This window comes from Erythrolamprus reginae, chromosome 2 (assembly GCF_031021105.1).
Source record: "Erythrolamprus reginae isolate rEryReg1 chromosome 2, rEryReg1.hap1, whole genome shotgun sequence".
In the NCBI taxonomy this organism is placed as follows: domain Eukaryota; kingdom Metazoa; phylum Chordata; class Lepidosauria; order Squamata; family Dipsadidae; genus Erythrolamprus; species Erythrolamprus reginae.
The window spans coordinates 110596635-110612400 of record NC_091951.1 but is presented as its reverse complement, the minus strand read 5'-3'; the positions used below and the strand labels follow the sequence as shown (position 1 = coordinate 110612400).

General features: G+C 38.4%; 1 protein-coding gene across 2 annotated transcripts in view; it reads right to left on the bottom strand.

Moving 5' to 3' along the window:
* Positions 1–15766, bottom strand: part of ADAMTS2 (ADAM metallopeptidase with thrombospondin type 1 motif 2) — a 314797-nt gene that overhangs the window by 82763 nt on the left and 216268 nt on the right. For both annotated transcript variants that reach the window (XM_070739160.1, XM_070739161.1), the window contains exon 6: positions 1942–2098. In XM_070739160.1, the coding sequence (XP_070595261.1) occupies positions 1942–2098 (157 nt within the window). The remainder of the gene's footprint in view (positions 1–1941; positions 2099–15766) is intronic.

Genomic DNA, 15766 nt, shown 5'->3' with positions numbered 1-15766 from the left:
CTCCATTCACTCGCCCTGCCTCATTCACTCAGCGTTCTCCACTTCTGTCTGCTTAGTGTTCACCCACCCCACCCTTTGTGTGTTGCCTTCACCACTTGCCCTTCACCACTTGCCCTTCACCTTGGGTTGGGGGCCAGAGACCCAGGGATGTGCCATTCCTTGATGCCCTGGAGCCATCACCCCCCTCGGTTGAGCCAGGGAAAACATCATTCTTCGACTCTGGCCTTGCCCTGGAGCCATCACTCACTTGCTGTCTATTTGACAGAGTTGGGAATGTGCCATTTCTCCGGTCCAGCATAGCCCCGGATCCTCCCTTCAGTGTAAGGTATAACCTCATTTCCCCTCCTTCAGAGGCCCCATTCCTTAATCCCCCTGCTTTCTCCCCCCGACCACCTTTTTCTTCATCCCACAGCTGTGACTTTACCTTCCTCCCATGGCTGGCTGCAAGGCAAGGCAAACCAGGGCTGAGCCATTGCTGCTGGGCTCCCCACTAGCCTGCATCTTGCCCCTTTGTTGTGAGATGCCTGCAGCCACTGTGTTTTTTTCCAGCCACACTGAAAAAAAGTTGCAGCAGCTGCAAGCTTCTTGCAGAGAAAATTACCTTCCTCTTCCTGAACACACTAGCACCCCCCTGTTCTATGTGCTGGCCATGCATGTGCACCCCATTGTTTTCTGCCATTGTTCCAGAGGAACTTGCCCAGAGGGAGAACGGGTGGCAAGTGGGTGGAAGCTCTGGATCTTCAGGGAATGAGTGATGTTAAGGAAAATCTCCAAGACCACCTTCTGCTGCACGAATGCCAGCGACCGATTAGGTCCCACATAGTGGGCCTTCTCCGGGTCCCGTCAACTAAACAATGTTGGTTGGCGGGCCCCAGGGGAAGAGCCTTCTCTGTGGCGTCCCCGACTCTCTGGAACCAGCTCCCCCCAGAGATTAGAACTGCCCCTACCCTCCTTGCCTTTCGTAAACTCCTCAAAACCCACCTTTGTTGTCAGGCATGGAGGAACTGAGATATCTCCCCTGGGCCTATATAATTTATGTATGGTATGTTTGTATGTATGTCTGCTTAATAATGGGGTTTTTAAAATATTTTAAATAGTAAATTATTAGATTTGTCATGAACTGTTTTATTGTGTTGTGAGCCGCCCCGAGTCTATGGAGAGGGGCGGCATACAAATCTAATAAATACTAATAATAATAATAAAAAAAAATATAGTATTAATTCAAAAAGATTTTTTCCTACTGGGTTCTGTGGGTGTGACCTTGTACCTTAGTGGGTGTGGCCAACTAGATGTCACTCAGAGCATGGTGCCACCCCTTTGTGCCATGACATGTTCACCAAGCCACGGCCACAGAATCAATAGGGAAAAAAAAGACTATCACTGGTGGGGAGGACTTAGCATAACAACTCCCATTCCAGGTAGGCAAGTAGGAGCAGTATTGGGCTGCCCCTGGTACATCTGCGATCACCATTCCAGTGGCAGAAATGGTGATGTGTGCACATCTGCATGTCCCTGCAATGCGCCCTGTGCCCCTGTGCACCCCCACACAAGGTTTTGCTTCCGTGCATGTGCAGAAGCAAAGAAATTGGCAAAAATTGCCAAAATCTCATGCGAGGAGGCTCATACGTGTGAGATTTTGGCAATTTTCAGCCTTTCCTGGCTTCTGCGCATGTGCGGAAGCAAAGAAATTAGTGAAAATCACTGAAATCTCACATGTGCAAACATCTTCACATGAGATTTCAGCAATTTTCACTGATTGCTTTGCTTTCACGAATGTGCGGAAGCAAAATCTTATGGGGAGCGTGCATGACTACCACTGCCCATGCACATGCCCATGAAAAGGAAGTCATAAATTATTTTATAAAGTTGGAAAATAGTAACCGGGAACATTTTGGTAGGGAAAGGTAAGTGCGGCCCTTCTGTGGGTAGGAGGTTACTCACCTTGCATTCCAGAAGGTCCAAAGTCCTGCCTTGTGAGAAAAATTGCATGGTCATGATATTCTGCATGTCCAGTATCAGGTTTCTGTTGTAGATAGGCCCAACGACACACATTCTCTAAACTTTGAGAAGGATTGCCAATCTCTATTAAACTCATGGACTAGAAAGAAAAGAAAAGAAAAGAAAAGAAAAAAAGAAAAAAGAAAAGAAAGAAAAAAGTTAGACTGATTTTAACTAACAATACAAGATTCAGATATAAATTTGTTCCATCGTAGAGTTACTATCTTGTTATGGAAATGCTGCATCCAGATTGAGATACCTGGTGGGTACAAGTAGTTTGTTATTCTCTGAATGAGGAATTCCACAGGAAATAGAATTACAAATGACATTAAACAAAAGACATTTTATTTTTCAACTCAATTATATATTGATGTAGGAATTCCAATTCTATAGCATCGCCAGAATTATATATACATTTAGTAGCATTAAAAAAAAATCTAAGTTCTGCAGCAACATAAATATGAGGGCATGTCACATATATTTTTCTTTTTTAAAAATAATCATATATAAGATAAAGAGCAGCTTCTTAGACAGAGTTTATGTTCTGACATGCCTAACACAGTAAAAAAGTATAGTGCATACATGCCACATCAATTGTTTATTTTATTTTTACATTTTTAAACAATTGGGGAAGGACAGATACTGTATTTTGGTGAGTCATTTTGAAAGAACAGGTTATAAATAAGATTTGTATTATGACTTTTGGTACAATTGATGTAGCAAGCATCAATTAGCAAACCAATTAGGCAAAAGAACATGACTTGCGTTTTCCAGCTCACCTATCAGAATGGAAGAATAATTATGCTATAATATTTTCCTCCCTTCCTATCCATACCTTAAGTTATGTAGTCATATGGAAATAAACACTATAAAATTAAGTCAAATACCTACTTTGCCTCTAATACATTAGTAGTCAAGAAAACTGCTACAGGGACTATAGTACTAGAAGTAATGGCAGTTTCACATATGAGTAGCAACGGTTTAGTTAATGCACGGAAAGCACTTCCTGACTCTGTAGTATCATCACCAAACCCCCAAAACTTTACCCTTACACTATCCATTGTTGACCTCACTCGATTCCTAAGAGGTCAGTAAGGGACGTGCATAAGTGCCCTGCGTGCCTACCATCCCTGTCCTAATGTTTCTCTATTATTAGTATCAATATCATATATATAAACATTGTTATATCTTTGCATACTACCAATAAGTACTCGACAAAATAAATAAATAAATAATAAACTAAATAGTTAGTTTCTAACAAGATAATGTAACGTGGGGAACCAGATTTGGTCATGTCAAGTTTACAATTTCACTTCCTTTTGTCCTTATAGGAATTAAATGTGGGATTCAAGCTATTTTAATTCTCCAAATGTACTGCTTAGTTGATGTAATCAAGTTCAGCTTCTTTTTTTTGTTGTTGTTCAAGCTCCAGAAATTTTTCTGTGACTCAGAAGTGACAGACACAAAACTGACCCAAATGCAGTTGAAAGCCTTCTCTGCAGTGTGAGAATGGAATTCTCTGTCAAGAAAGGTTTATTTATGACATTTTAAAAATGTCACATTCATGATATTCCATATTGACTTGGAAATTAAAATGAACAATAAAAAAAAGAAACAAAACCAAATAAACAATAAGTAAGTAAATCCTCCTTTTTATTGCTTATTAAAATCATTTTATTGTCCAATGGATATTTTGGTGTTTTTTAAAAAAAAATGTGGACTGACTGATTATTTTAAGCTATTTTTGTTTTTTATGGCAGTCTATCGTGTCATTGCATTTTGGATCTTTATGATATATTTTAAAATGGCTTTATAAGTTGCATGCTGACCTATTCACTTTCAATTGTATAACCATTTATTTAAAGGAAAGCGATGTGTTTCACTTTTGTAGGTAACTGTAGAGAAAAGAAAAAAAATTGAGAGCTGATCTAAAGTTGACAGACAGTAATAATTTAATACTTGTGAATTCTTGTGATACCAAAAGCTATATCACATGGTCTGGAAACATATCACATTATGTAATTGATTACAAACACCCTTACACAATAAAGCTAAGTGCTGTTTTCTACTGTCACACAACATAATCAATTCCATTTCCAAGTTCTCTGAATGTGGAAGAAAATCTTCTCTACATGGTCTCCAGCCAAATCACTCTCAGCCTGCTGCACATCAAGTTTCTCTTGCATTACCCCATGTTCCCCTTGGACTCTCAGCCTCTTGACATTGTGTGAAATATCTAGCAAAAATCATTTTATGGTATATAGGTGCAGAGCTGGGTAGGGAAACCTGATAGAAAAGAAGGTACAATGAAATAATCCATAGTAGACATTCTAACTGATGTTTGTTTGTTTGTTTGTTTGTTTATTGGTAGTATACATAGATATAATGCTGATTATATACATAAGATGGGTACTAATTGTTGTGGTTAGCTCTGGCCCCAAGGAATGTGCAGGTGGATGTGGGGGAAACATCCACATGCCCCAGGCCTTTTTTGCTCCCGATGGAATCTGCCGATGAAGCCTCCTCTGACCAAGGCAGCATGAGTGACTAAGAAGAGGGGAGTTTGGCAGACAGCCCAGGAGGAGATCAATCATCTGTATCATCTTTGGATTCTGAACAAGAATTAATGACACATCCACGCATGCATAGAGTGATGCATAGGAGACAACAACTAAAGGATTATTACAAGAGAAAATGAGGCCACCTGTGGTTGGGTGGGGCTCCAGTAATTAGGGCTGCTGCTATAAATAGCAGCGTGTGGGTTTGGCCGTTGTGAAAGAGTATCTGCAGTTTGTCAGGAATCCTGGACTGCTGGTTTCTGGACTTTGCTTGTTGATTTTTCACGCCTTTGAAAACAAAGCAGAGCAACGTGTGTGTGTGTGTGTGTGTGTGTGTGTGTCTCATTTAGTTGGAAGAAGAAGGGGTGTGAAGTTTCTTCACAGCTGCTAGCTAAGTACTTAATGACTGCTTAAGGTTAATTGTACAGACTACCCAGTTGTTTTGGGACGAGTGCTCTTTGCAATAAAAAAAGAGTGCTTAGTTTATTTTGAATTTTGGGATAAAGAACATTGTTTTGAATTTTCAAATGTGTGTGTGTCTGAAATTTGTACCCTTGAATTTTCGGGAGGCTCCTACCAGAGAGCCCGGCAGAACACTAATAAGAGGGAAACATTAGGACTGGGACGGTAGTACGTTGGTGCACTTATTTACACCACTTATTGACTTCTTAGGAATCAGGTGTTTACCGTATTTTTGGAGTATAAGACGCACCTTTTTCCTCCCTAAAAGAGGCTGATAATTTGGGTGCATCTTATACTCTGAATGTAGCTTTTTTTCAGCGCTAACTAGCTGCTAACGATCTTCTTAGCTCTTGCCTTGCAGGCTCTTTCATTGTTTCTCTCTGCGAAGAATGTTTTCCAAGCCCTAAGTCTTTGCAGGGTTTTTTCCATTGCTCTACTTGCTCAGAATGTTTCTTTCCAGGTGCTAATGTTGTTCCCAGCTCTTATTGGCTTTCAAGCTCTTTCATTGTTATTCTCTTTGAATAAGGTTTTTTTTTAAAGTCCTAACCAGGGGATAAAATAATGTGCTGAAGCTGACCAGACTAAGGATGCTAGACAGATGAATACCTGGTAAGCAGATTCTTTTCCCTATTTTCCTCCCACAAAACTAAGGTACGTCTTATACTCTGGTGCATCTTATACTCCGAAAAATACGGTATTCTTGTTTTTTAATTACTGTTAATTAAATTACAGTTAATTACTATTAGTGCCATAACAGTAATTCTGATGTTTCTTAGCCTTTTCTAAAGCCAGGCTGAACTTCTGCTATCTCCTTGAACAACGCTTTTACAGCTCTAATCTGCATTGGATGATCCTAAGTATTATTTTACTAGCACATGAAGTTAAGGATACTGTTTGTCCATCCTGTTGAGTTACCTTTCTTTGGTATTGTTATTCCAATATATTGGACATTCATTGTCCTCCAGATTTTATGGCATAAATAGATGAAAACATTTACAGACTCTTCTGTTATTTGCTATACTCTGTAGACACAGTATTCCATTAACGCTCGTAGCCTTCTAATTTGATAATTATTATAGTGCTGATCTATTTTTGGAATATCCATTTCATCTTTGTTTGATCTCCTTTGCATCAGTTACCATCAAACCACTGGTGTCTTTAGCATACTGAAAGTTTGAAACCCTGTGATTTCCTCAATCGCACATATTCTAAGTGGGAGATCTTCCAAATTGGAGCTTTCTCTTATTTTTCCATATTTGTTTCCATCTTTGGTGTCTACAGATGTTGTTACAATACTGTGTTTTGTCTTTTCTAGTAACTGTTGTTAATTCTTGATTAAAAACCTTCCCAATTTTTTTTATCTTTCTTGGCTTTGTCTTCATTATTCTTCTTGGCAATTTCTGTTATTTTTTCTGACATACCACTGGCTTTCTTATTTTCTTCTTGGTATTTAACAATCTTTTTCACATTACTATTTTCCAACTTTATAAAATAATTTATGACTTCCTTTTCAACATTTTTTCTTGGCTTTTTAAAACTTGTAGCGTATGTTTTAATTTTGCCTTTGACATATCATTTCATTGCCATATCAAACTCCAAAATACTTGCTCTAGCATTTCTTCTCTATAATTTAATTTTAAATAATTTCCTAACTTTTTGTTTCAATTTCCATTCAATCTTTTGGAAGCCTTCCTTATCCATTTATATTTCAAATAAATCACCCTTCAAGTTCTGGTCCTGTTTTAATCTTAACCATTTCTTGTTATCCTTGACTGCGTTCTTTGTAAGTTGTTTTCCCTTGTACAGTGGTACCTCTGCCTAAGAATGCCTCTACTTACAAACATTTCTAGATTAGAACTGGGTGTTCAAGATTTTTTTGCTTCTTCTCAAGAACCATTTTCCACTTACAAACCCAAGCCTCCCAAACTGTAACTGGAAAAGGCGGGAGAAGCCTCTGTGAGACCTCTGTAGGAATCTCCTGAGAGGAAACAGGGCCGGAAAAGGTGGGGAGAAGCCTCCATGGGGCCTCTCTAGGAATCTCCTGGGAGGAAACAGGGTCGGGAAAGGCGGGGAGAAGCCTCCATGGGGCCTCTCTAGGAATCTCCTGGGAGGAAAAAGGGCCTCCACCTTCCCTGTAGTTTCCTCAATCGCACACATTATTTGGTTTTACATTGATTCCTATGGGAAAAATTGCTTCTTCTTATAAACTTTTCTACTTAAGAGCCTGGCGAATTAAGTTTGTAAGTAGAGGTACCACTGTATTCACACCACACAATATCTTTTTCTCATCCTCATTTGTTTTACAGCAACCCACTGCCTTACATTCAGTTTCTTTATTCACAGGCTTATTCCACTTTATCGTTCAACGTGGCATCCTTTTTCATGCTTCCACTAGTGTAATTCCACACACTTTTCTGGTACCCTGTAAACTATTGTTTGTTCTTCACTCTGTTTAAAGCAACTTCTATATCCTCTTTCCCTATGTAAAATTATTTTAATACATATTTATGCAAACTATTTTCTGCAATCATTCTCTCCCCCTTCCCCAAACTCTGTCCTATCCATTTGTTTCAAGGGGCAATTTTATCTTTATCAAAATGCTGATCTCTACAATCTGGATGTCTTTTTCCCCTTGTATACACTTGAAATTGTGAATCATTGATACCCCATTATTCCTGTTTCAATCATATATATTTATTTGCCAGAAGCGCATATGAAAATAGATTCTTGAGCCACATATTCAATTCTCCATTCACCAACTTTCCTTCACTTTTGGATTTTGAATGTGCCAGTCACCTTCTCTCTCTTGATTCATATCCTTCTCATTCATCCATTCCATATAACAGATTCCCCACACTGACTGTATTAATTTAGTGTGTTGCACAATTTCCCACACACTCATCTCTAATTCCATTATCCCCAGAGGTGGGCAGCAGGCAGGACGGGGTGGAACACAGTTCCACTGGCGGAAATGAAGCTGCATGCATAACTCCAGCTGACCAGCGGCAGTAACTTCCTGGATTACCGGTCTCGGCGTGGCTCTCCTTTTCCCCCCTGCTACTGCTGCTGTGCACTCCTTGCTTTTTTCCTCTTTCCTCCTTCCTGGCCTCAGACAAGCTTTACTCTCTCCTGCCCGGCTCTCCTCCAGCCTCATGTGGCCACATCCCAAGACGAGGAGAGCCACACCGTGCTGAAGCAGTTTGGATGGCGGTCTTTTTCCCCTTGCAAAGCACTCACTCGACCCATAGCTGAGATGAAAAGGCATTGTGCGTCAATAATAGTTCCCTTGAACGATGATGATCGTTCAAGCCACTCCCATCTGGTCACATAGCTGGCAAGCCACTCCTACCCAGTCACATGACCATCAAGCCACAGCCACAAAATAAGCCACACCCACAGTGTGGCAGTAAAAAGTTTGGCTGCCCATTACTGATTATCACCATTCACTAGAGTGCAATATATAAACCTATGGAATATACCAATTTTACTTTGTGACATTGAGATCCTACAGACTCTATGTAGAGGGTCGGCATACACATCTAATAAATAATAATAATAATAATAATAATAATAATAATAATCATCATCATCCAATTTAGTGCAGTGTTTAAGGCATTTGGCTAAAAACTAAGAAACAGTCTCCAAGAATCAGACATGATTGCACAGAAGGAAAACAAAATATTTTTGAATACATGCACTGCACTGATGCATAGTCAAGACTACCAAAACCCTGTTTCCTTCCCCTAAAAAACAGGATGAAGGGATAAGGTATACATTTTCCAGTAGATTTTCAAGATTTGGGAATATTCTTCCAGAAAATAAAATAACCAAGTATATTCAGTACAAGAATTAGCCAGCCTGTTTGTAGTAGGCTCAACTAGTGGAACTTGTCAAGATACAATTTGTGTCACTGATTTAAATGGTTCCACCATTGTGTGTGCGCGCACACACACATATGCGTGAACATACACATCTCTGTGAGTGCATATACACCCCACACACTGAAACACATATATCTGCATAAAATTTCTCCATATCTCCCTATAGACTTAGTAAAAGAATACAGAAAGCAGACTCTTTACAGACTGCCTGAAAAACTGTACATTTTAGGGTTACATGCTGAAAAAAATGAAGGCAAAATCTACAGTCAAAGAAAACTAGGCAAATGAAAAGGATCTATTCTTCACTCTTGCTTCTTCTAAAATAATGTAATATTCCTAAAAGAACAAATATCTACTACTTCAAAACTTACTAAACATGAAATGCAATTGAGTGTCTAAGAGCAGCATCTGATATTTTCCAGAATTTTGTTTTTAAATGTGAAGTCTAATCTTCTCCTTGTGAAAACCATAGTAGTAAGACACCAATCTTATAGAAAAAATCACAATATTATTTATATGCCTGATAAGAACAGATACTAGATTTCACCCAAAAGGTGAAGGTGTCAAAATGACTTATGGTACAAATGACTTATGTCCTTTTGTGGCATCTGCTTCAAAGTAATGCCACAAGTAAGAAAAAAAATCATTATTTTGCTTCAACATTTCAGATCAAACCATTGAAATGGGAAAAGTGAATCTGATCAGCCATCCTGGCCTAATGAAAATTGGAGGAATTGGCCTTGGCACATGTTGATAATTCCTTGATCAATGTGGCATGGCCATTTCAAATCAAAATTTCAAACAGAACCGGAAGTGAAGATCAATCAATTCTGCTTGGAAGTGAAGCAACTTCAATGGGCTACACACTCTTATAACTTAGTTGTAAGCATTTAGCAGTGAACAATGAAGGATATCAATATACTTTAAAATGTATTTTATATTAAATTTATTGAATTCATATTGTCATAGATATTATGGATTTGAAAAAATGGTCTTATTGAGAATCACATATATTTTAATGTCACAAACTTTTAAAAAAAGTAAATTACACAAAGTAAACTACACAATTTTGGCTCATAGTTTTGTATCAAGGAATATAAATAGAACATAAATAGATAGATCTAGAATTATACAGTGGTACCTCATCTTACGAACTTAATTCATTCCGTGACGAGGTTCGTAAATAGAAAAGTTCGTAAGATGAAACAACATTTCCCATAGGAATCAATGTAAAAGCGAATAATGCGTGCAATCCCAAAACTCACCCCTTGTGCCACTGGGAAAACTGCCTCCGGACTTCCATTGCCAGCCAAAGCGCCCGTTCTTGCGCTGCTGGGATAACCCTGAGGCTCCCCTCACTGGGAAACCCCACCTCCGGACTTCCCTTGCCAGCGGAAGCACCCATTCTTGCACTGCTGGGATAACCCTGAGGCTCCCCTCACTGGGAAACACCACCTCCGGACTTCCCTTGCCAGTGGAAACACCCATTCTTGCACTGCTGGGATAACCCTGAGGCTCCCCTCACTGGGAAACACCACCTCCGGACTTCCATTGCCAGCCAAAGCGCCCATTCTTGCGCTGCTGGGATTTCCCTGAGGCTCCCCTCGCTGGGATACAAAGCAGTGCTGGCAAAAATGAAGGGAATCCCATAGAGGTGAGTCTCAGGGAAATCCCAGCAGCACAAGAACGGGTGCTTTGGCTGGCAATGGAAGTCCGGAGGAGGGGATTCCCAGCGAAAGGAGGCTCAGGGGAATCCCAGCACTTCGGCTGGCAATGGAAGTCTGGAGGCGGGGCATCCCAGCGGCAGCGGCTTGGGTTCGTAAAGTGAAAGAAGAGGCAAAAAAATATTAAACACCGGGTTCGTATCTCAAAAAGTTCGCTAGAAGAAGCGTTCGTAATATGAGGTACCACTGTACTTATGTTTTCCATAACAAATAACTTTCAGATGTTATAAATGTAAAGCTGGAGCACATAATTTTTTAAAGAAGTTTTTCTACAGTTAAAAGTTACAGTTGTTTTTTAATGCTGTAATTTGCCAAGAGCAACATTCCCAGAATTAACGAGAGGGAAAGTAGGATAAAAAGTAAATTTGATTTAGTTTCCATTTACAGTTCATTCAAACTAAATAATAACTCTTCAGAGATGCATGTAACAATTTCCTCCTTTTATATTAAAATTACAATTTGATAACAGCTTATTCTCATTTGATGTAAAAGAAGGATCCTGTGACAGAATTGTATAGTCATCTTACATGATCTCCCAGAAAGACAAGCTCTGCTCTGAAAGTGATAATAAATTCATGCCTGAGAAATAATATGGAGTGAAATAGACATTAGATTCTAGTGTATGAAAACTGAACAGCTATTAATGGAATTGTTAGCATTCTATGCTGTTGTTACCAATTACTGAACGGGAAGGGTTTCAGAAAAAATTAAACATGCCTCTGAGTAACTAACACATTTCTGATATACCTAGATAAACTGTTACATAAACAAATCTGGATAGATCCACACATTTTAACAGGATCACATGTCTCTTTGTGTTCCAAGAGTTTCCTAAAATTAACCAAAAAAATGTTTATTATGATATGAAACTAATCATTATGATCAGACTGAAAGGAACAAGGAAGTGAAACAAAATAAGATGGATACTTTGCAGGGAAAACTAATCACCTTTAAAATGTATTAACATATATTTTAAAATTTATTTGCTTATTGATTTGATTTGATTTGTATGCCGCCCCTCTCCGGAGACTCGGGGCGGCTAACAGCAACAATAAAGCAGTGTACAATAGTAGTCTGATGTTAGAAACAATTAAAAACCCATTAATATATATACAGTATATATAATATTTGCTCTGATGGGCAACTTTTAGGGTTTCAGAGTTGGTAGAATAATATTAAAATACAGGTAGTAATAATAATTATAAATAATATTTTTAGAATAGAGTAGGATAGAGTACAGTAGAGTAGAGTAGAAGAGGAGAGGAGAGGAGAGGAAAGGAGAGGAAAGAAGATAATTCTTTATTGACCAAGTGTGGTTGGACACACAAGGAATTTGCCTTTGGTGCATATGCTCTCAGTATACATAAATACATTTGTCAAGTAGATAAAAACTAGATAAAGTGGAATTTTGACCAAAGACAGGTAAAGTGGCACAGACAGAATGCAGATGGATACCTCCCTCTGTAGTAAACACATGTCAAATGGAATTCTTGGCTTTTTTTCTTAATATATCCTGGAGATAATAGAAAAGGAAAAAGGGGGGGGGGGAGACCTGGAGAAGCAATGGTGAACCAATCAATTTGGCACAGGTAGATTTGTCCAATCTATTAAGCCTTTCTAAGAGAAGATTTGCCCATGAATTTGGCAATGTTGCTTCACTTATGGCGAATTAGCTGCAGCATCCGAGTTAAGAAAGATCCTGCCAAACATGCTGTGGTGACCTCCAGCTTAGATTACAGTACTTTGGGTTGGCCTGCTTTTAAAATCTAGCAAAAAACTTCCACCAGATCTTGATTGCTGTGGTCAGACAGTTGACAAAAATAACTAAAGAGCCACGTTATCCCCAGTCTTTAAGAAAGTGTATTGATCTGTAACGGAGATTTTGGACGCTCTGAAATGGTTGCCTGAGGGAGCACATCTCATCTCTTAACTTGAAACATCTGTTTTCAAAATTCATAGAAAACCACTAAAATATGATGTGAGGTTAACAAGGGAAGATATTCTGAAATCCTTTCCAGTTAAATGCCCTGCTATCATTTTGGAGAAAAAATTGTTTAGAAAAAAATTCTCTCTCCTGCTTGTCTTCCTTCCTGAGTCGAGTTATCTTTGTACTGTGAAAAAAAACCCTGCTTTCATGTGTCTCTTCTATTTATTATGCTTAATGGTACCTTTAATGTTGTTCTTTTAATGTGGTTGGGTTGTATCATTTTATGAACTTCGTTCATGAACTATTTAAGGAAGTATTGCTAAAAAGCCTGTAAAGTAGGAATTCATACTTTGCTGAAAGTTTCAAAGAAATATGTCCCCACTGGTTCGGTTCATAGATCCAGGCAATCATGCCCCTTTTGTAGGAGGCTCCATTTTGGTCCTCTACCTTTTCTCTCTCACCTCCTTTATAGTCAATTGTTCATGTTCAAAGTACATTTAGTCCTCAATGAGTTGATCTGTGTTACTTCCCTTCTTCTCTAAATATATTTGCAGATATGCCATTGAGCTTAAGTTTCCTGATGGTCTTTCTGGATTTATTTATTTGTTTGTTTGCTTGCTTGCTTGTTCATAACATTTATATGGCATCAACGCTAACAAAATTTTGACTAACCAGTCAGTTTATTCAGAAGACAATCTCTGCAAAAATTTATTTGTTTGTTTGTTTGTTTATTTATTTGTCTATCTATCTATCTATCTATCTATCTATCTATCTATCTATCTATCTATCTATCTATCTATCTATTTAGATTTTTATGCCGTCCTTCTCCTTAGACTCAGGGTGACTTACAGCATGTTAGCAATAGCACTTTTTAAAAACAGAGCCAGCATATTGCCTCCACAATCCGGGTCCTCATTTTACACACCTCGGAAGGAGGGAAGGCTGAGTCAATCTTGAGCCGGTGATGAGATTTGAACCGCTGACCTACAGATCTACAGTCAACTTTAGTGGCCTGCAGTACTGCACTCTACCTGCTGCGCCACCTCGGCTTGTCCCTCTCCTTTCATCTTTAAAAGCATCTGCCTTCCCACAACTACTGGTTTTTTCAATATTAACTTTACCAATTGAATTTTCTACATGCAAACAGTCCATTCAATTAAAAACCCCAATATAAAAATAATAAAAATAATAACCCCCACACAGTGGTGGGTTGCTACTGGTTTGGATCATTTCAAGCCGGTGGCAGAAATTTGGCCCTGTTTGCCAAACCAGTAGCGATGACCGGCTTGCCATGTCCTCAGACTAGTTCTCCAGTCACTGCTGCTTGAAAATGGCTGGCAACAAACCCTCTGCGTATGCGCAAAGGCCTCTGCATATGCAGATGCAGATGGTCAGTACCGGGATACAGTTGGATGCTTCTGATGCAACACACACACTTCTGAACTGGTAGGGAAACTAAGAGAAATCCACCCCTGCCCCCAGGCACTCAGCAACAACAAGCAATCAAACAAGCCACTTGTTGGTAGCCCAGTGAAGGGCTACCAAAATTTTCACTACCCCACTACATGACTTATATAGGACGCCCTGCATTTTCTTTCAACATCTTTCAGTGCCAATTGGGTGCTCTGGGGTGGCGCTCCATTTTCTGCTACGCCATCCAGGCAGTAGCCCACCGCTTGCTTCATCCTACTCTGGGTTCCCCATTTGTCTCTCGGCAAAACCAGGTCTTCAGGATCTTATGAAAGAATGTCAAAGTGGGGGCCACTGATGACACTGCTTGGCTAAGTAAAGATTCACAACCAGAGGTTGGATTTAGAGAACAGCACAGATTATTCTGTATTGGTTAATGTCAGAAAATAAATAAAATAAATATTTTATCTGATGAATGCTGTACTTGATCTTATCCAAGAGGCCGAGAAACAACATTTTTATATAAGCTAGGAAAAGGAAATTTTCAAAACACATCCATTAGATGGTGCTCCAGCTGTAACTTCTGACGATTCTACACATCTATACCTGCTGGGGATGAAATGGTTATCTTGTTAGATTTATAAATGGACCTTGTTAAGTTAACAAATTTAAAAGTAACACAGCATGTCTGTATGAGGCAATCTGAAATACTGTATGTTCATTTGCTGTCAAAAGTGACTGCAACCAAAAATGCATTTCAAAATATTTTCCTTCAAACTATTTACTTAGATTAGATTATTTCCCGCTGTCATATGAGCTAGGCACGTTATTGTGAAAGGTGGGAGGAGGGGGAGAAAAACAAGAAAAGAAAAACAATTATTGGCACCATGGTAACAGAATCAACAATACCAGCATCAGCAAACTCAATGAGCAAATTGGCATTTTGCTTTCAAAGCACTGCGAACAATATCTCATAGCAATGTTTTAATGTTTTATGAGATTTTTCTCGCTATTAACACTGTATTATATATGCATAGGAGAAATAGTACATTCAGAGTAAATATAAGCCAAAGGAACATCTGAAAAGAAACGTGTAATTTAGATTTTTTTAATTGCTTGTTCCCTATTTCATAAAAAACCAAATAATTATATAGAACAGAGGTGAAAAGGAGTGATAGAGAGAAACTTATAAGAATAATATTTTACTTCCCCTCAGTAATATTCACTGAACTTTTGTGATTCTAAAAGTAATTATTAAGTGCAGCCATTTATTCATTTATGAGATCTTCAGAGGGAAAAAGAGAGGGACAAGAAATTTAAAGAAAAAATTCACCGTACAGTATGAATTAACATATCGGTATAGTGTAAGTAAGTTTTGCTTAGAAAAATTAAATGCTTATGGGAAGTTACAGCAAATGGAATGTGTAAAAAATGGTTTCCTTTTCTTTTTCTAATGTCATCCTTTTCATTATCTTAGTCTGTTTCTTTGTTCTGTAAACTCTTACTCCAAAAGAGTAATATTATATTATTATATAATATTATATATTATACAATATATGTTTTTAAACAATGTGGTTATGGGATGGGAAATGTTTTGGAAACTATTCAAAATTACATTACAAATAACTTTAGAAAATGTACACCCTGCCTTATTTGGAACGCTATAGAAATCTCAAATTTTGGTTTGTCTGTTTTGGCAAAATATCCCAAGATATACAATCTGAATTTTGAAACAAGTTTCACTGACGCTACGTGTAAAATTTTGTGAAGGATTTAACCAATCTCTTTCCATGTTCTTTGTGAATT